Source organism: Sinocyclocheilus grahami, unplaced genomic scaffold (genome assembly GCF_001515645.1).
Source record: "Sinocyclocheilus grahami isolate Dianchi unplaced genomic scaffold, SAMN03320097.WGS_v1.1 scaffold80.1, whole genome shotgun sequence".
NCBI lineage: Eukaryota > Metazoa > Chordata > Actinopteri > Cypriniformes > Cyprinidae > Sinocyclocheilus > Sinocyclocheilus grahami.
Genome location: NW_015505259.1, coordinates 1398538 through 1419431, shown reverse-complemented (window position 1 = coordinate 1419431; position 20894 = coordinate 1398538). Strand labels below are relative to the sequence as shown.

General features: G+C 35.6%; 1 protein-coding gene across 1 annotated transcript; it reads left to right on the top strand.

The window, feature by feature from the left end:
* Nucleotides 1-995: 995 nt before the first annotated feature.
* LOC107586366 (myotubularin-related protein 14-like) lies at nucleotides 996-16999 on the top strand. The gene is made up of 18 exons (XM_016273686.1): nucleotides 996-1725; nucleotides 3913-4061; nucleotides 8214-8257; nucleotides 8330-8390; nucleotides 8593-8715; nucleotides 9463-9536; nucleotides 9666-9736; nucleotides 9849-9923; nucleotides 10400-10466; nucleotides 10560-10645; nucleotides 10780-10856; nucleotides 11513-11549; nucleotides 11719-11789; nucleotides 13348-13406; nucleotides 13720-13852; nucleotides 14140-14334; nucleotides 14596-14754; nucleotides 15506-16999. Exons 1-18 carry the CDS (start codon nucleotides 1639-1641, stop codon nucleotides 15684-15686), a joined length of 1749 nt encoding a protein of 582 aa, XP_016129172.1. The 5' UTR covers nucleotides 996-1638; the 3' UTR covers nucleotides 15687-16999.
* Nucleotides 17000-20894: the final 3895 nt, after the last annotated feature.

Genomic DNA, 20894 nt, shown 5'->3' with positions numbered 1-20894 from the left:
GTTACGCCTTCTTTCTTTGTGTGAACATTTGGGTGGAGTTATGCAAATCTTCCCACATCGTGACGTAGATATGTGGGGGCATGTTAGAACGAGCCGTTTTAGGTAGGCGTGGTTGACTCTGAACTTTTATAAAGAATGCTCTTTGGATTTGAGACTAGTCTTTGCAACTTTACAGATCTTCTTTATGCACTAAGAGCTTGTAACACTCCAAAAAGAAAGGAAAAATTGAAATCGCATCTTATGACCCCTTTAAATATATGTAGCGATGTGACATTTGAACCGAGGCATCGGAGCTTGTGTCGAGAATAAATGTAGGGGCGTGCCAGATGAAGCCTCGATTCGAAGCTTGTGTTGTTAACAGAAATCATGTGATCAATGACAAACGAAACTTCCCTTTTTCTGTCCACTTTTTACCTGTCGAAATGTTCGATCCCCCAGATCATACTTTATGAGTAAGTTTTAATTCTAACTTATTCAGTTACATTTTAGATACATTTAATATATAATGCAATTCATATGCGTAGCCTATATTATTCCTCTATTATGATATTCGTACTGGTATTAAAATGCAGTTTAATGGGTAAATTAATTGATCAGAGACAGAAATTCAACAAACACACACTTGTTAGGCTTTTATTTGTGCACGTAACTTGAACCGATCTATGGAATGTGTGGTGGATGCTTCGTCTTTCACAGACTTTTGACTTATATTTTTATTGACCACCAGATGGCGCTGTTGTCAACACACTCGAAGCTTTGAATCTTTTCCCGAAACAGTCAAGAGGAAAGCCTCAGTGTTTCACGAGGCTTCATTTGCCCATCACGAAATATATGCCTGTTTCTAATGAACTCCGATTTATTTTAATCAATTGCTGAATCTAATACTAATTTAAACCTTTGGGCAAATGCAAGACCAATACGCTCTCGGCTGAAATGGCAGACAACGCAACTTGACGTCACCTTTCAGGAAGTATTGATCACATGATCACTTCAGTTTCCTGTTTACTACTGGCCCTGGTTAAAGTTCCTTAGCTATATCCAACACGGATAGATTTCATTGCAACATTACAAACTGCTCTATTGTATCCCTTTACACATAGCTGACCGTTTTGGCGTTGTAAACAACACTGAATGTTTTGTCTCCAGGTCGAAATCAAGTCGATTATAAAACTCAAGGGTAAACAGCGCGTGAAGACTCGAGGATAAAAAGTCGTGCGGATTTCCTGTGATTGGTGACCGGGTGTTGAGATTTTGTGGGATGCGGTGTTTTGACGTGAGTGCTGGGAAAGCAAAGACACACCGAAACGGGGCTTTCATTATAAATGAAGTACAGAACTCTTTCTTTTTGCTGATTGGAGATATAATAGCGGCGAGAAGTCTTGAAGTCTTTCTCGTGACGTCTAGTAACGTTACCGTCGGTAACGGGCTATTTTGATCACCAGGACTGTGGAGGGGAATCATCCCGCCAGGACCCTGAACTCGGGACGCGCCACCCGCTCCGGCCCCGGCGCCTTAAAGCGGGCGGTGAGGAAGAAGCTTGCCCTGAAGGGATGGCCTGGAGGACCCTCTCGGCCCCAGGGAGCTGCGCTATTTAGTGAAGGGCGGGTTCGGATCGAGCAGAAGGCGGGTGACGGCTCGATGATGGCTAGCCGGAGCGAGGAGATAACCGATCTGATCTATGTGTTCTCTAAGAGTCAGTACAGAGCGAAGGAGGTCACCCCGTCGGTAAGACTGAAAACATCAGTCAGTCCCTTCCCATAATTCAAAGCAGGCGTTAAATAGGTCAATGTCATATAAAAGGTGATAAAGTAAAAACAAAGTGTCGTTTAAAACACCTGCCAAATTCATATCAACGTAGTCTTTGTATTCCTGTTGGTTTAATGTGAATTCGAAAACGAATAAGTAAATAAATAAAATAATAATGATAAATGAATTAATGACTTTGAAAATGTCATGTGATATAAGTAAAAATTAATAACATTAAATGTAATTACTTCATACTGTTTCATAATTAAATAATTTTTCTTAACAGCAACTGGAAGCAGCTCGTATGACTTTAAGGAACTTCCAAAGGGAAATTGATTTCATGAGTCATGAGTCTTTTCTTTCCAAAGTCACAGATTAGGCAGAGAAAAAAATGAATACATGTTAGATATTTTCTTACTTTTTTTTTATTTTTATTAACCTTTATGCTAATTTCATTAAGGGGGGAGGGGATTCGAGATGATGCTTGTGTTCTGATGCATCATCATAGTAGTTAAAACTAGACGTAGTCTTTGTATTCCTGTTGGTTTAATGTGAATTCGAAAACGAATAAGTAAATAAATAAAATAATAATGATAAATGAATTAATGACTTTGAAAATGTCATGTGATATAAGTAAAAATTAATAACATTAAATGTAATTACTTCATACTGTTTCATAATTAAATAATTTTTCTTAACAGCAACTGGAAGCAGCTCGTATGACTTTAAGGAACTTCCAAAGGGAAATTGATTTCATGAGTCATGAGTCTTTTCTTTCCAAAGTCACAGATTAGGCAGAGAAAAAAATGAATACATGTTAGATATTTTCTTACTTTTTTTAATTTTTATTAACCTTTATGCTAATTTCATTAAGGGGGGAGGGGATTCGAGATGATGCTTGTGTTCTGATGCATCATCATAGTAGTTAAAACTAACCCACGACCATAAAGACTGCTTTATACTTCTCTGTAACCTAAAGTGCACCTCTTCAAAACTATGTCCTGTTTATATAGACCACAGTAATTGTGATTGGCCGTAGTAACTAAAAGACCATGTATTGGGGATGCAGAATGTAATATAATAGAATGTATATAGGGCTGCATGATTATGGCAAAAATCATAATGGTTGATTATTCCTTTGAAATTGCGATTATTAATTACGATTATCACAATTTACATTGAATGATATTTATACCATTGTTTGAAGCAACCGCGTGCCATATTTTTTAGATGAAAACACTCTTAACTACCATTTATTGCTTTTCTATAGTATTAAGCCTCAAATGTGAACTAAACATGGGATTGGTTTCTTCTTTAAATAAAAAAAGTAAAAATATGCATGGTTTATTTTTCATGGTATTATTCTTAAGCGCGCAGAATAACATAAGTGGACTTTGAATGATTAATTGTCGCTTTGAACGATTACGTAATTGTGGCATCCGTAATTGTAATTGCGATTAGAAATTTGATTAATTGTGTAGCCCTAAATGTATATATAATATGAATGCAAACAGCCATATATATTGTTATGGTGTAGATCAAGCGTAGTAAAACAGGCTGATTTCAGGTTCGAACTTGCATTGTCTGCAATAAGCACCATGGCTCAGTGCTGTGGTTAACATTAGGTGTTGTCTCAGACCTACGTGTGTTTCGAGATGATGAAAGTCCAGGGAAATAATGCAGGTTCTGTCAAAATGACATAACCATTGTCATATTTCACAGGCAGTAGTTGTTTAACTGGTTGCACAGTTAAACTGATTTGTACACTTAAACACTCATGCAGAGATAAGAATATGGCCAAATCAGTGTGAATGCATCACAATGGTGTTAACAGATAAATTATTGTAAATGGGTGATGAAATGAGTGATGATATAAGAAAATCAAAATATACAATACAAACAAAAGTACTCAATATAATTTAATTGACCAAAAAACTGCAAATTATTTTTACTGCTGATCTGATGATGATTATATTTCAACATCCAAAAAAGTTAATTACTTTACTTCGGAGTCATATCTCTTTCTGTTTGTTGCTGAAATTAGAGGGTTGAACGTTCTTGTTCTTCTGATAATCTTGTGATAATTTTTTGCTTTGTGAAAGGGTCTTAAAAAAGCTTTTAAAATGTTATGTATGTATTATGTATGCATTTTATATGTATTTTTAGGTAGAGAGAATAGAGAAGCGCTGTTTGGAGCTGTTTGGCCGGGACTACAAGTACAGTATCATCCACAACACCAATGGGGACGTGTGTGGTCACTACCCACGGAAGATTGTGTTTCTGGAATATGAATCTTCAGACAACCATAAAGAGAGGTAAAAACATTGCTGTCTCTTTTAGTCTACTGAAGAGACACAGTAGTTGACAGATTGGTTGTTAGTTATGTTGGGAAAAAGTCAATGGGAATAAGCATTTTATATTTATGTTTTGCCTTATTTCTCTGAAAAGAGATTCTTGAAAGAAACCATGATTTTTATTGTAAAAGAAGAACATCATCAATGTGGCTTAATTCCTATATTGCTGCACTGCCAATGATATATGCCTTAACAAAAGTCTTATACTTTATTTTTTTGATGTAGTAATTTACAATTCATGCTCTAGTAAATGTGTAAGCGTTGCATATTAGTTGAAACACACACCACATATCAACTACATTTTTATAGAAGCCTCCAAGCAGGAGTAACTAATGGAAAAAATGGCAGACTGATTAAATTACATCAATGAGCTCATGTTTTCATTTAAATGGTATGTGTGCCACCCTGTGCCACTACTTATGCATGACAAGTTTCAATATGCTCTCACAAAATTTAAAATATAAAAAAAATGTTAATTCCTATGGTTTGTTATTTATAAAAATCTTTATTTCTAATATATTTTATGTATGCACTTTTGCTAATATTTATTCATATAAGGTATTTCAATATTTTTTTTTATCACTGTTAACAGTAATGTAAGGAAACAACCATAATCAGATAAACATTTTGACATGTACAGCCTGTCAACACTACTTATGTTTTTAAATAATGATGAAATTATGATTTAAATAATTTTAAATAATGCAATCAGAGCAGCTCTGGTCTCAAAGAACCAAAACAACCATTGAATTCTGACAATTCTTTAAAATATCACCCAGATACCATTTGGAAATTTTTGAAACATTAAATGTGATGAATTTGGGGCTTTCTTGAGAGATAAACTAAAGTTAGGTTAGTAATAAACCAGGATCTTGCATCTGATATTATACAGTTCCATTATAGTAGTGTTCAATCAAATGTTAAAACAAAACATGGAACTTGTAGTTACTCAAACACAAGTAGCCTACATACTTTGATTCATCACTCACTACATTGTAATTACCTTTTAATTACTGATATATAAATGTTAATCTACTTTGTTTAGTGTAACTACTTCTGCAGTTAAAGGGGTCATATGCGAAATGCACTTCTACATGTTGTTTGAACATAAATGTGTGTTGGCAGTGTGTGTACACAACCACCCTATAATGATAAAAATCCACCCAGTGGTTTTTAAAATCATTACCCCTTTCTCAAATAAAGCCATTCTCAGATGCCTGTCTGTGTGACGTCACACAGACCCAGGCCCTCCCACGATTGCTGACTGACACTGCTTTACCTTAGACCCGCCCTGAGTGAGCTGTCATCAGCAGATTTGACAAGTCCGCGTATTATACGTGACTTTGGGCTTCTTATTTTGTAAAGTTGCGTGAAAAAATCCCGGGTGGCAGGTTGCTATTTTTTTGGGATTATTAAAAAAAAAAAAAAAAAAAGGTTGCTTGTTAGGGAAATCTGACAAGCAACTTCGTTTCTTTATTTATGTTTGCTGTATTCTCCAATGCATTGAATGACACTCTGTCTGCAGTTAATAGCCAACCAGTGCAATAATATAAGTGCTGCAGCGTAATTTGCCAAATGTTCCGCCCCCTCCTCGCCCTCTTTAGAGAAAAATCACGTTCAAAAATAAGGCGTGTGATGCTGTAATCCAAGTAGACGTAGAGGAGTGGGATGACTTTCTTTTAGCCTAATTTTTTATTTTTACAATGTTTTTGTAATGTATTAATTATCACGGGCTGTAATAAAAAAACAAGTAGTCCTATAATAATACTAAGAGTAAATATGGTTCGAATAGCCTATATTTTAGTAGGTTATAAATATGTGGCTATGTTACAGCTCCCCTTTGAAGCTCTTGTGTCTTCCTCCTTTTCGATCTCTCCAATCCTATTCTGCTCACAGATGATTGGAGATGAGTTTTGTTCCCACTTTTGTTGCAGTTTGCCGATTTTTGTAAAATAGCTTCTGTTTTTGCTTTTCAGATAAAAGAGTAGTTTCAGTTTAATGTTGCAGGCTCATTTATTGGTAATAAATAATTGATAATAAATAATATTGATGATAATAAATCATCAAAAAATATTGAGCTTGTTTTTAAAGCTGCGATTGCTTATTTGTCTCGCGAGAGTTGGAAACAGTGGTCATCAGTCCGCCATGTTTCACCGCCGGAGCAGATGTAGACAAGAATGTCTCCTAAGCGATTGAGGTCTTTTGTTGTTGGATGTAATAATGAACATAGCAGTCTTCATTTACTCCTGACATCTGAGCCGCTGAGCAGTGGATTGTTTGTTTTTGAAGGGAATGCGCCCCCCGATCTACCTAAATGCGTTTATCTTCGCGCGATCATTCGTGATCCAGCTTCACCTGCAGAAGGAGTATAAGTTTTTTTTTATGAATCTTTGCAAATCACCTTTCCTAATAGCGTGCTGTTAGCAAGTTTTGCAGCTAAATGCGGCTAAAGTAAACAGTCTCTCAGAGAACTGCCTGTCACCCCACAGAAGAGTCCCACTTTTGTTGCAGTTTGCCGATTTTTGTAAAATAGCTTCTGTTTTTGCTTTTCAGATAAAAGAGTAGTTTCAGTTTAATGTTGCAGGCTCATTTATTGGTAATAAATAATTGATAATAAATAATATTGATGATAATAAATCATCAAAAAATATTGAGCTTGTTTTTAAAGCTGCGATTGCTTATTTGTCTCGCGAGAGTTGGAAACAGTGGTCATCAGTCCGCCATGTTTCACCGCCGGAGCAGATGTAGACAAGAATGTCTCCTAAGCGATTGAGGTCTTTTGTTGTTGGATGTAATAATGAACATAGCAGTCTTCATTTACTCCTGACATCTGAGCCGCTGAGCAGTGGATTGTTTGTTTTTGAAGGGAATGCGCCCCCCGATCTACCTAAATGCGTTTATCTTCGCGCGATCATTCGTGATCCAGCTTCACCTGCAGAAGGAGTATAAGTTTTTTTTTATGAATCTTTGCAAATCACCTTTCCTAATAGCGTGCTGTTAGCAAGTTTTGCAGCTAAATGCGGCTAAAGTAAACAGTCTCTCAGAGAACTGCCTGTCACCCCACAGAAGAGAGGGGCGGGGATAGCAAAGCTCATTAGCATTTAAAGCGGCATGCAACAAAACGGCTTCCCCTAACATGCACCCATATGCCAAAATATAAATGGGGACAATTGCCTATAATGGAGTATATATAACCTTTCCCCCAAACTCCTGTCATAGAACCCATTTGATTACCCATAGAACTTCTGTCAACATTTACACCCATTTGTAAATAAGTTAACAAATTAGTTTGTTATTCACATGTCAGTGGGCTATTTGTGATGGTCCTGGTGTCATTAAAACTCATTTGGGCAGTCAGTTAAAGCCATTGATCCACCACTGGTAAACAAGACGGAGTTATAGATTTGTGGACTTATGTAAGCCTTGAGTCCAAAAGACATCCATGGTCAATGGCAATAAATCTGTTTTCTCATATAAATTCACACAAGACTAGTCATATCGTGTTGAACTTCCATCCTCCTCCTTTATTATCTCGATTGGCTGTAGCAATCACACTTCAGGATTATGAGACAATAATATCAAACATCCTTGAAAATATTGCAGTGTTTGTGACATAGGCTCAGATCTAGTCACTGAACCAGTTCAAACACCTGCTTGGCTGTGGTCTGGGTTTTTTGTCACAGACCTCAAATATCTGTCCCTGACAGCAAAACCCAAATAAAAATCATGCAGTAAAGGCACAATTTCAGTCACTTAAACTGAACTGTGAAAATATTACAAAGGTAAAGATTCTTATGTATACACATTAGAACAAGGGTGTCCAATCTTGCTTGTGAAGGGCCAGCATCCTGCAAAGTTTAGCTCCAACTTCCCACAACACACCTGTCTGATAGTTTCTAGTAAGCCTAAAGACTTTAAATAGCTGATTCAAGTCTATTAAATTAGGGTTTGAGCTAAACTCTGCAGGATGTTGGCCCTCCAGGAGCAGAATTGGACACCCCTGCATTACGAGATAGATTTTCAGATTGTATTGGTAATTGGTATAACTACATCCATTGATTAATACCTTGAAGAGATTATTGTAACATTTCTAACATGGTTGAACTTCTCAAGCTACAGTCATTCACTCATGAGAGTCATTCAAGAGAGCTTAAACTGTAGGGCAGTGTACATGTAGCTGTAGACATTACTTTTTGGATTGCATTAGGTTTAATCTCAAACTATTGCAGGGGGTTCAGATGACACCTTTGGTGATGCTGAAGAGGTTCTGGAGGATGACTGTGCAGTTCGGTAAGATAAGCTGGCAAGGAACACAATCTTTCAAGGAGCCAAATATTTCAATTATATAGACAGTTATAGACATAGATAAGTAGTTTAACAATGGTTCTGGCTTGCTCCTGTGAATTGTGACATAACTGATTTTGTGTGCGTTTTGTAAGAAAATATTTGTCTTCTAATCATCTTATTCTGGTCTTTCTTTGTCACTCTACAGGAATAATGATTCACAGTTGTTTGATAAGGTTAGGGGCTCTGACATTAAGCTGTTGAAGTATTTGTCTGTACGCTACATCTGTGACCTCATGGTAGAGAATAAGAAGGTCAAGTTTGGCCTCAAGTGAGTGAACTTTATTACATTCATGTTAGAATGCTTTTTAAAAATTTACATGATGTGCCATTCTCTGAATTTTAGTAAATGTTATGTCATAAATAATGTAGGTCTTTCAGACCCAAAACCAAAGCCATTATCAGGATCCAAGAAGTTTTTATTTTCTATTCTAAATTTATTCTACATTTTGTGCCAAAAAGGTTCAATATAAACATACAAAGTAAGCATTGTGTTTCCCCACATTAGTATAATAACTAGTATAGAAGAGACATTATAGATAATACAGAAAACAAAAAGCTTGTAAAATGAAAAAAATAAACACACATTCATGCCTCTAAACATAGTAACATGTTACTGACATATATTTTCTTGTAAATGTATGTGAAACTTCTTTTAAAATATAATTTCTATCATAAATTTGATGTGCACCTTTGTCTTTTTGGCTCCATTTTTTGATGTACATACATGTGTGCTCACTCATTGAAGTCTTTAAAATTTAACAACAATGGCTGATTTTGGACAACTTTGTAGTTATCATGCTGCAGTTTATTCTGTGGCCTTTGCCATTTTTCAAATCCGTCTTCATACTAACATGTTTTAAACTACATTGCGGGAGTTAATTTTGGACCCTGGCCCCAGTATTCATTATGACGTGGCTGTGTGTTGACTTACATTTTGTTCATGTCTGTGAGACAATGATTTCTCTCCTTTCTCGATGATCTCTTACTCTCTTTACAATTTTGTGTTTGTCTTCAGTGTGACTTCCTCAGAAAAGGTGGACAAGGCCCAACGCTATGCTGACTTCACCCTACTCTCTGTGCCTTATCCAGGTATAGATCTTCTTTATGCTGATATCATTTTGTTTTTAAAAAACAATTAGTCTTCTTTTCTACTTATTCAATGGCTATATTCATTACATTGTAGCTGTAATATTAGTTGTTTCATGCACTTGTTTTCAGGATGTGAATTCTTCAGGGAATATAAAGACAGAGATTACACAGCAGAAGGGCTTGTCTTCAACTGGAATCAGGTCTATAAACAAACTTATTTAATTAAAAACTTTATTAGAAGTTCAACAGAAACTGTTTCTATAAGTACAGTTGTTCTTTCGCTGACCATCACTTTTGGTTGTGTGTGTATAGGACTATGTGGATGCTCCTCTGACAATCCCTGCTTGCTTTACAAAAAACCTTAACATCAACTGGAGTGAATATCAGGTACTCAGAGTCTCATACATTTTCTTGACTGTCTTTTAGATAGACAGGAATTGGATTGGGTTTAAGGAAATGGGACAAGCTGGATCTAAACTCTGATTGCCTTCACATTCAAAAAATGTTGAAGCAGACGACTCTACCTGCAAAATGTCTCTATCTTTTTAGATAATTTGATATTAAATTTGTAGCATTTTTGTCAAACAGTTAAGTAATTAATGTCAAGGCACAAACCTTACTGATGTATTCTTGGAGTGAGAGTACTACATTGACCAGAGGCTTTTAGGAGTCTTCAGTTTAATTGAAAAATAAAATTAAAAATAATCATCACTGTTCATTAGTAGACACAATGAACACTATAGCTTGATGGTTCTGACAAAGGTTAATAAAGAATGCTGGATGCACTGATCCACAGACTTAAATTATGTGTATGTACATTTATGATTTTGTATTTGGTAATTGTTGTCTTCATCTTTTTTTAGTCATGGGACCTGGTGCAGCAGACTCAGAACTATCTGAAACTGCTTCTACACATCATCAACTCTGATGGTAAATTACTGCACTTTCACACACGTCTGCACCAAACATGGTTCACTAGTCTGTTTAGTTTTGGATAACTTTTTGGAATGTTATTGTCTGCAGATGAGAACGGTTTACTGGTGCACTGTATATCAGGCTGGGACAGGACACCTCTCTTTGTATCTCTGCTCAGACTTTCTTTGTGGGCGGCAAGTATTAATTCCTCTGCCTCTCATTACATATGTCTTCATTTTATATCAAATATTCACTCCACCTTGCTAAATATCCACATTTCTTCTTTCTGTACCTTTCTTTGTGTTGAATTCATTTTGAATTTTTATAGGACGGTGCCATTCATGCCAGTCTGGAGCCGTCCGAGATCCTTTACCTGACTATAGCATATGACTGGTTTCTTTTTGGGTTAGTCTCATTCCTGTTTCATTTACGCAGTAATTGTCTAGGAATGTACCAATATTAAAAGTTTGCAACATAACAATAAGATAAATATTTTAATGATATGGTATTTTAAAAATTATTTTCTCTAAAAATAAAAAGAATATATATAAAATAAATCACATTTCAAGGTAACATTACTAAGTTACTGACCTTAACTAATTTTATGCATGTACACATTGGCTCTACTATTATTGAATGCACACAATTAACTCTGCAAGGAGTTCTGATGTACCTAAAGCATTCATGAACATTCTCATTCATCTCTTGGCACTTATTTGACTGGCACATGAAGCCCAAAAAGTATGTGACCTGCAGTGTGCCATGGGACTTTGTAAACGACATTATAGCTTTAGATTAATTTTGATTGATTTGAGCCCCTTGATTAACTTTTTTTAAGTTATAAGCGATACGCACAAAACATTTATTTTGTTAACATTACTTGAGTCTTTAAATTTTTGTTCTACAACATAAATATACATATATTTCCTAAAGGTAGTCTGAAGGGCGAAAAAAGAAAAATATGTCTGCAGAAAGTGATGTTTGATCTGCCATCATTAGATATGCAACAACAAAAAAAGTATATTCTAATTCTCAATTTTTTATTTTGTCCTTTTCTATAGTCACATGCTGCCTGATCGGCTCTCTAAGGGGGAGGAGGTGAGACTACACATATTTAATATTTATGCAAAGAATATGTTAGCTATGAATGGAGTACAATTAATGTGATTTAGATTGTTTAATTATTGTTTAGTGTGCACCTCCCAGACAGATTGTTCATGTGTCAGTTATATAAAATCAATTTGACTTTTGATATTCTCTCTCCTAGATTTTCTTTTTCTGCTTCAATTTTCTGAAGCATATTGTTTGTGACACATTTTCAGTCATAAAAAAACAAAGGTAAGCTATCTGACTTCAGATTTTAAATACAAAAATCATCTTTGTGTCTCATGAGTATGTGTAGAATAGAATAATTTGATAGCTTTTAAGCTTTTAAACCTCTTTCTGTTCTGTTCTTTTTTCTGTTTTTCTGTGTGTTTAAATTGCTGGTAGACATTGGCCTGTCCTGTTTTGGTGCAGCCATATGTGGTTGGTTTTGAGGATGTGATTTTTAAAAATAAATTTTAATAAATGGTGCAGTAACCAATCATTTTAGCACAGGTCAGTTCTCATCTCGATTTTGAAGTGTGTATGCATAAAGAGTTGGAGAATGTTAAGATTAAGAAATATGAAGTAATATGAACTTTTTTTTCTCATAACTTGCTAATTTTATCTAAAATTATAAGACTGGTCTCTTCTTATTCCTTGCTGTATATGGGAGCATATGATGCACAGTGTTCCTATTTTGGCCATAATAACATGCAGCCATTTTTTATTTTGCATTAAATTCTATATTTTACATAGCCATTGGTTGACTCATTTGTTTTATGTACTGCAGAAGGACTTTTCACTCAAGAGCCAGTGGTGTCGGTTTAAACCTTCTAAAAAAACGATTAAAAATGTCATAACGTACTTTTGCCAACCGTTTCTTAGTTGTTTTTAAAAAAAACATTTTTTTTAATCTCAACAAAAACATTACAAATATACTTTTAAATCTCTAGATCAGTAATTGAAAATGTGGCAATAAAGCATTTTGTCCTGTAACTTTTCAAGTGTTTGTCACAGGCTCAAGAGCCTTATATTTTTGGAATTAAAGGCTTTTGTCAATGTACGTCTTTATTATAAGCCTTCTCACCCAAAACAACTTTGCTTTGACAGAAATGTTTCCTGAGGCAATCAGTTCATCAGTTCAAACTAGTCCTTGGAATTTTGCCAAAGTTGAAAAAAAAACCTCCCAGTGCAAGAGGATTATTTGGTGTCCATAGGTCAATAATTATCAAATACATGTTGAACTTTGAATTCGGTGTGATATCTACTGGACCATCAGTCGTTATAAGCATGGCCTAATTACCCGAAACATCTAAAACATGTGAACAAAATATCCAGTTTTTACAAAATTTCATTGTGAGCTTGATGCTGACAAAGGGCTTATTGTTCCTCTCTATCTGTCTGTACCTCCAAATCAAATGGCTGTGTGGATTTCTGTGATAATTTTTACTATTTTAGATTAGATAAATTAAAATCAAATTCCTCACAGATCAGTTAGATGATTGGTGTGAAATTTTGTATGCATTATCTAGTCAAACACAACAAAGTTTTAATTCATCAAATTGTTTAACAGAAATCAATTCCAATTAATTTATTTTTAAAATTTCATTCAATTCCACAAATAGGGCAGGCTGTAAGTTAAGCATCTTCATAGGTTCTGTGATGGTTTCAGAGAGAAAAATCTGATATGCTAAATTTGGTGACATGTATTCTGTTCTGCTAAATTTCTCAATGACCCAGATATTTGCAGTCTGTGACTGTATTGATGTCTGTTTGTTTTTTCTTTTTCTTTTTTGTTTTACTGTAACAGAAGAAAAAATTCTCAATTCAAAGATGCTGACTTCACAGTCGATGACCTCTGCCAGTTAAGTACGTTTTATTTTCAAAATTTCTGCCATTTTTCAGAATTGACTTTCATTAAAATGAGTGATTCAGTGATTATTCTGACTACAGTAGTCAAGCAGCAGATTCACAAACCTTTATGCTAATGATTATAAGATCTTACAAGTTATACAAAACCAATCTGTTTGTGGTTGCCCTGCAGGAAGTTAGAGTTTTTAAATAGGCTACAGATTTTACATGCTTTTCTTTCTTTCTGTCTTTCTTTCTTTCTGTCGGTCTGTCTGTCTGTCTCTCTTTCCTTCTGTCTGTCTTTCTTTCTGTCTTCCCCTCTCTCTCTCAGAGCCCAGAGATCGGGGTAGTGTGACAAGTTTGAGTAGTGATTTCTCTCTCATCACAGAAGATACATCTGCTCCCTCCAGTCTACTTGCAGAAGCTACAGACCTGATTACCACTGGACCACAGGCTTCTAATGGGTAAGGCTTACAAAATTAAAATTAAACAAGCACCTTTAATGGCACCTTATTAGTATGAATGCACTTGCCTGCCTGTTACTGGCAGGATCAGTCAGGTAGCCAGACGGAGATTGTGGTTACACATGGATCTCGTGCACACTGTCCAATCATAAGATATATGCGACCTGCCATAGAAAGTGGCCATGTCATTATTTTCAGTTTCTTGTTCACATTTTTATGTGAATACATTTTCCTGACTTCACAGTTGCTGTTTTAAATAATGTTGACGTATTTAGTGTGTATCACAGGAGGAAAGGCATGCCATTGTCTTCTCATTCTGGGCATTGGAACCGACCGGTCACTTCAGAGGAGCGAACACCTAATGTAATGACTGAGGCCAGTCCTCTGGGGTCCTTTAAGTCCTCAAGCTCTTCCTCATCCAACCACTCAGATCAAAATGTTACACGGACAGGAAGCACCCCGTTAGCTGTACCAGGAAGGAGGTGAGTACTTTCAAAGTTTATTTTGTTGTGATTTTGAGTGCTTATAGATCATGTTTGTGTAGTGTGCATGATACTATATACTTGGGTTGACATTTGTCGACAAATACACACTTCACTAATAATTTTCAATAAAGATGAACCAGAGCTTGCTATTATACCAAAGCCTACATTTTGTTATTGGAGCAACCCAATTGGGCTCTATTCATATTTTTTTCTTGTTATATTCATCTTTTTAATATTTTGTCTCTTTCTGAATCTCAGGCCAGTGGTGGAATATGCTCGGTCGGGCTCCTCGCTGTCCACAGATTACGGCAGTTGGCAGATTGTGTCAGGATGTGGGAGCATCCATGATCTTCCCCCAGTGCCCTCAGAGTCTCCTCTTCCATTCAGCTTCCAGGATGAGGGTCCCAGCGGACGAATGTGAGTCTCATACACACTCCAACCCCACCTGAACTCATTCACTGTATTCTTGTAATTTGACAATAAAACTGCGATTGAATGAGTAATAGTTTACATGATTAGTCAAGATTATCACAATAGGAATAGGCTGCATTCCCAGGAATAGGCAGCAGCTTCATCATTGCAACGTGAAGAATTTAGTTAAATCCAAAAACTAAGAAACCAAAAAAATTATTGTTCTTTTGGCACATCAGCCCCATGCTATTATTAGTATTCACACATGTCAGTCATTTTGTACAAAACTGAATTTATTCCAGAGAAAGAACCAGACATTCCAAAAATGGCCTCACCTTTGGTCACCATTTAATTTGAGTTTTACTTTCTTTACAACTTTTTTCTTGTAATATTACGATCTGATGTTTTAAATATTACTTTTTTAAATTTATGATATTGTTAGGTCTAAAGATATGTGAAGACTTTTTTATACATATATATATTGTATTTAAGGAAGGCACAAAAAAATTGGTGATTTTAAGTGAAGGGAGAGAATGGCTGATGATACACTGGGCAACTTTTTTAGCAATGTTGCCGTCAACGGACAACCAGGTGAGACACAGGGCTCACGACCAATCTAAAGTATCCAGATTGAAATTTGTTACCCATTCTCAATGGAAAAGTGCCCAAGCAACATTGTTAAAAAAGTTGCCCCGTGTATCATCAGTCTAAGACGCTAAATGCATTTTTTAATGTTTTTTTTCTCTTTTCTTTGTAGGTGTACATTTGTACCTGAAAGGCAAGTGAGGTTGGAGGCAGTGAGGGAGCTGTTCCTTGCAGCTTACAGCTCTACAGTAGGACTCAAGTCATCGGCTCCAAGCCCTTCTGGTGCCATCTCAGGCCTGCTGGAGCAGTTTGCCCGTGGGGTCGGCCTTCGTGGCACTAATGCCATTATCTGAGCCTTGTTGTGCCCATATATTTCACTCAACTTACACACCCTCAGGACTTTTCATGTTATCTTTTTTTTTCTCCTCCGCATCTTGATGTTGCACCATATCTACTACATCAGGAGTACCTAATTTATTGGTGAAACTTTACAGTGTATTCTTTCATCCCCTCTTCCATCTCTTAGCCTCCAGCAGCTCCTCTCTTCTCACCCTTATTCTCTGCTCTCACTTATTCCAGTTCAATCCTCTAACTGCAGAAAGGAAAAGTGCCAAATCTAAATACAGGGGGTACATTAAACTGACTGTTTTTTCTTTTACTTTTTGTTCTCTACAGACCAAATAATACAGTATATCCATTTGTTTTCTAATTTAGATTTTAATTTGAGCTGTTTATCGTCTTACTTTTTTGTGTGTTGCACATTTGTACTGTAATAGGGAAAAACAGAGAGGGGCAGAAAAGGGAAAATTATCTCATCTCATAAATGAAAAATGCTTAAAATTATACTTCTTGGGACAAAAAGGTCATTGTAATTGAGAAAAAATGATTTATTCTCCCATTTTAAGTGACTTGTTTTATTTTAGTTGCTGACTGTCTTATACACTTAAAAGACATTTCTCATGAAATTCTTGTTATTGACGGCTTTTTAGACCTTCAGGATTTGAAACAAGCCTAAAGACAGTCGATTCTTTAGTGGTAGTTTTAGAAATGGCAACAGTTTGGGCAGTGGTAATGTAAGACAATGTCAATGTTCTTTTAATTAACACCTTTTTTGAATCATTTAATGAGTGTGTTATGAATTTAATTCATTTTTGTTGTCTCTTGATTGTTTTTTAACTGTATCATTCAAGTACGCAACATTGTAAAGATTAATTTAATCAGAGCTAATCTATACAGAGCAGCAGTTCATGTCCTGCACTTACTTTTTCTTAAGTCGTTATTGTTATTAGACAAAACTTTTTTTTTTCTTGTGAATGATTTGGGGTAAATGCCTCAAAATATCTGATTTGCCTTGGCAGTAGATATTGATGAATGGCTATAAGATTGCACTTGAATACAAGGATTGAAAACATGGAATTTGTAGTATTTTGGGCATAAAACCATGGTGGCCTCTATACCTCAGGGCCTTTTACTGTGCCTTTTGTTCTTATGGAGATACAATTCTGTTTTCATGCACCGCTGTATTATCTTGCTTTTAGATTTAAAACCATGCCTTGATATGTATCCGTTTCTCTTTTTGTTAGTTTATGACAGAAACAACATCCTTTTGTACTGTAGCAGCTTCTGGTGTTGGGCAAAATTCAGGCTTAAATTGTTGCAGACTATACGAACTCCTTGTCAAATCATGTGTGATTTTTGGAATGAATTACAGTCAAGCACAGCAGTCACAGATCTGTTACAAGTACATTTAATAGGTTGCAACATCCCGGTGATTATTTTACAAAAGTGGTTGAAAGATATAATTAAACATCCTTACAATACAACTGCCTGTTGTAGTACAGTAGGAGGCACTGTTACCACGTTGATAATTGCAGGGTACGGTTACATGCAGAGTTTCATGTCAGTATCCCAAAGCATTGCTTTACATGTTTTTAGACATCTTGTCATGAAATTGTTCATGTGTTATTTGAGAACAGTTAAAACAAAAAGCCTGAATGGTCAAGGGCCAATGGTCTGAGCCAAATTTAATGAAGATCTCATAAACCCCTTAGGAGGAGTTTGGTAACAGAAAATCTAGTGGGGTGAAATTGTTGGTTGTTGCTTTGGAGGTTGTCGAATTGGAGGAAGACCCAAACTTAGTGATTCTCTACACTTTTAGAGTATCAACTTTGAAGATTGCTATCTCAAAATATTGTTCCAAAATTCAGGCTTAAATTGTTGCAGACTATACGAACTCCTTGTCAAATCATGTGTGATTTTTGGAATGAATTACAGTCAAGCACAACAGTCACAGATCTGTTACAAGTACATTTAATAGGTTGCAACATCCCGGTGATTATTTTACAAAAGTGGTTGAAAGATATAATTAAACATCCTTACAATACAACTGCCTGTTGTAGTACAGTAGGAGGCACTGTTACCACGTTGATAATTGCAGGGTACGGTTACATGCAGAGTTTCATGTCAGTATCCCAAAGCATTGCTTTACATGTTTTTAGACATCTTGTCATGAAATTGTTCATGTGTTATTTGAGAACAGTTAAAACAAAAAGCCTGAATGGTCAAGGGCCAATGGTCTGAGCCAAATTTAAATAAACCCCTTAGGAGGAGTTTGGTAACAGAAAATCTAGTGGGGTGAAATTGTTGGTTGTTGCTTTGGAGGTTGTCGAATTGGAGGAAGACCCAAACTTAGTGATTCTCTACACTTTTAGAGTATCAACTTTGAAGATTGCTATCTCAAAATATTGTTCTTTTTTTGTCTTGAGTACTCTCTATAATGAATACCATGACATTTCCTATTGACTATTTTCTATTTCTGTAAAAATAGCATTTACAGAAAGAAAAAAACACCTAAAATTATTTTATTTAGATATGGGGTAGTCAAGTAATCAAACCTGGTTCCCTTGGCAAAAAGCCAGTAGGATTTTTCCATTGTCGTTTGGATTATTGTAGAAAATAAGTTTGATTCTTACACCCTTTTATACATCACGTTAATCCTCACATAACTTAAATGCAATTGCCAGAAGTAAAAACCTAAAGTTTGTCAATAAATAAAGCACCACTGTCATATGACCTTAAACATTGCCACCACTAAGCTTCTGACAAATATTCTAGTCTTTATTAAAAATTTAGAAATAGGAAAGTTTGAATTAGAATAGTTTGCAAGAGCATCATAAACACAAAGAGGCTGTACAAGTAGGTTCATCACGTGTTTTCCTGTTAGGCATAATTATGTTTAACTTCCACAACAACCTATCACTTGTTAGCAATTTATTTTCTTTTTTCGAGCCAAAAGCTATGGAGTAGAATAAGAGGTTACACTTTATTTTGATAGTCCACTTTAGACATTCTACTAACAGTAACTTTGCAACTACATGTCAGCTAGCAGTCATTAGAGTATTAGTAGACTGTCTGCTTAATATCTTCTAAATCTTTATTTTGATGGGTCCACAACATACAACATACTGACGTAAGAAATTTTGCAAGCATATGTCAACTTATTCTACTAACCCTAAACCTAACCTAACAGTCTACTCTGAGAGTTAGTTGACATGTAGTTGCAAAGTTACTTATAGTTATAAATGTTTAAAGTGGACTATCAAAATAAAGTGTAACCGAATAAAATCTAAAAACATCTGGTAACCACATACCTTATTTTTGGTATTTAACTAAATCCCATTCAAAAACCCCAATGACTCAAGACAACAAAATCATCCTAAACTGCATTCTTATTTACATTGTCCCTTCAGTGTTCATTGCTCCTTATGCACCAAGCAGGGGTGAACTGTTGAAGTTCACTGAACCGGACTAAATGCATGGATTTGAACACACTGCTGCATCATCAACCAGACAAAACTTGAGTTATACACATTACAATAGTTGGGGGTATGATGACAATGTACTTGTGTAAATAATACTTGTTTTATTATAAGTTAATGTAATCTGTCATATCCAAAAGGCTTAAATTGAGTGATAAATGTCTGATGTGATTTTAATATGAAAATAACATGATCTAGTTATATTGAATGTGTCTTCTTATGTGACCTATAATCATAACAGATGCATTATAACGGTTGCATCACATCTACTTTATAACCACGAATGAACCACACCAAGAACTAATTAAAATAAATAAAAACACTAGTCTCAATATCTTTTCACTGTTTATATTAGCCCATTTCAATGCAGTTCTAGACTGATGAGCATTGACTGGTGGGTAAATTATTGTCTCTACTTCTTGTGATGTACTGAATCCTTGTTACCTACGATCACAGACATCACTGCGCATTACCTCAATTTTAACTCACTGTTATAAGCGTTAACTTGAGGGAACCTGACCAGTTTTCATCACCTTAAAATGTCCATCTTTATTCTATCACTTTAAGTAATTTCAGCACAAAGGCAGCATCTGGCTTAGTCACCTTCGAGTCAATACTCTTAAGATTTCTAGAATGAAGCACATTTCCTGAGGTATGGAAACCGTTTTTCATTAACTCAAAAACTATTTCATCTATTAACTGCAAACTATTATGACGCCCTGGTTTCCTCTATTATGGTTAGGATTAGTTGTGGGAAAGAGTATTCGAGATCCCCAGTATAACAACCAACCAGAAGCAAGGAAGCTATAATCTAGTGGGGAACAAAATTTCAAAACGCCAGCAGTACTCACCATGCAGGGTGTGAGCAGTCTCATAGACACAGGTGTTCCAAGGCCTGTGCTTTTATTGCATAGTCGCAATGGCTACACCATTTGATGAAACAGCCATTTGTAGTGGCGTCCAAGACCATAGTGAACATTATCAAGTGTGCTCATTCAATCCCATAATGCAACTCAATAATGAGAATTTTGACTAATTAAGAGTTTTATCTGGGGAACCCCAGATTATTACATAAGAGGGAACCCAAGATGTAATCAAACATCTGGACATTAATTAAAAGAGAACAAAAGCAAAGCAGTCCTCAGATGCCATGTTCATTTTCAGCAGTGTCACAGCGAAATTACAATCACATGAAAATTACTCACAGACTAAACTGCACATATATGGGAGGAAAGCATACAGCAATTACATAATTTATATAAAAATGAATGGAATTGTTTATGTAAATGACTAAATTCATTAATTGTCAGAAGTTATTACTCCACCTGCATGCTGCATTAACAACTTCTAAGTTTGATGTTTGACAAGTTACTAAAAGCTGTGACTAGTTAATCTCTGCAAACATGCATTGTACTAAGGTGGTTAAGCAGCAAGTTGAATTATATGGAAAATGTATTGCCCTGACTATTTCAACTCTGAGGTGAGAAATCAAACCGCAAGAACGAAAACAAACAGAAAACACATTAACACATTCTTTAAATGTTTATTTTTCCACATACAAAAATTCCATATACAGAAGTCCCTAAAATTATAATGAAGGTGGTTGTCAAAATTATAAAAATGAAAAACCTGGCACCCTGAACTTCACAGGAAAATGAGGAGGTCAGATTTCAAAGGACCCTTGGACTTCAGTAGTGCTGATAGGTCAGGACATTTCTGGATGGTATTCGTATCTTGGTGCTA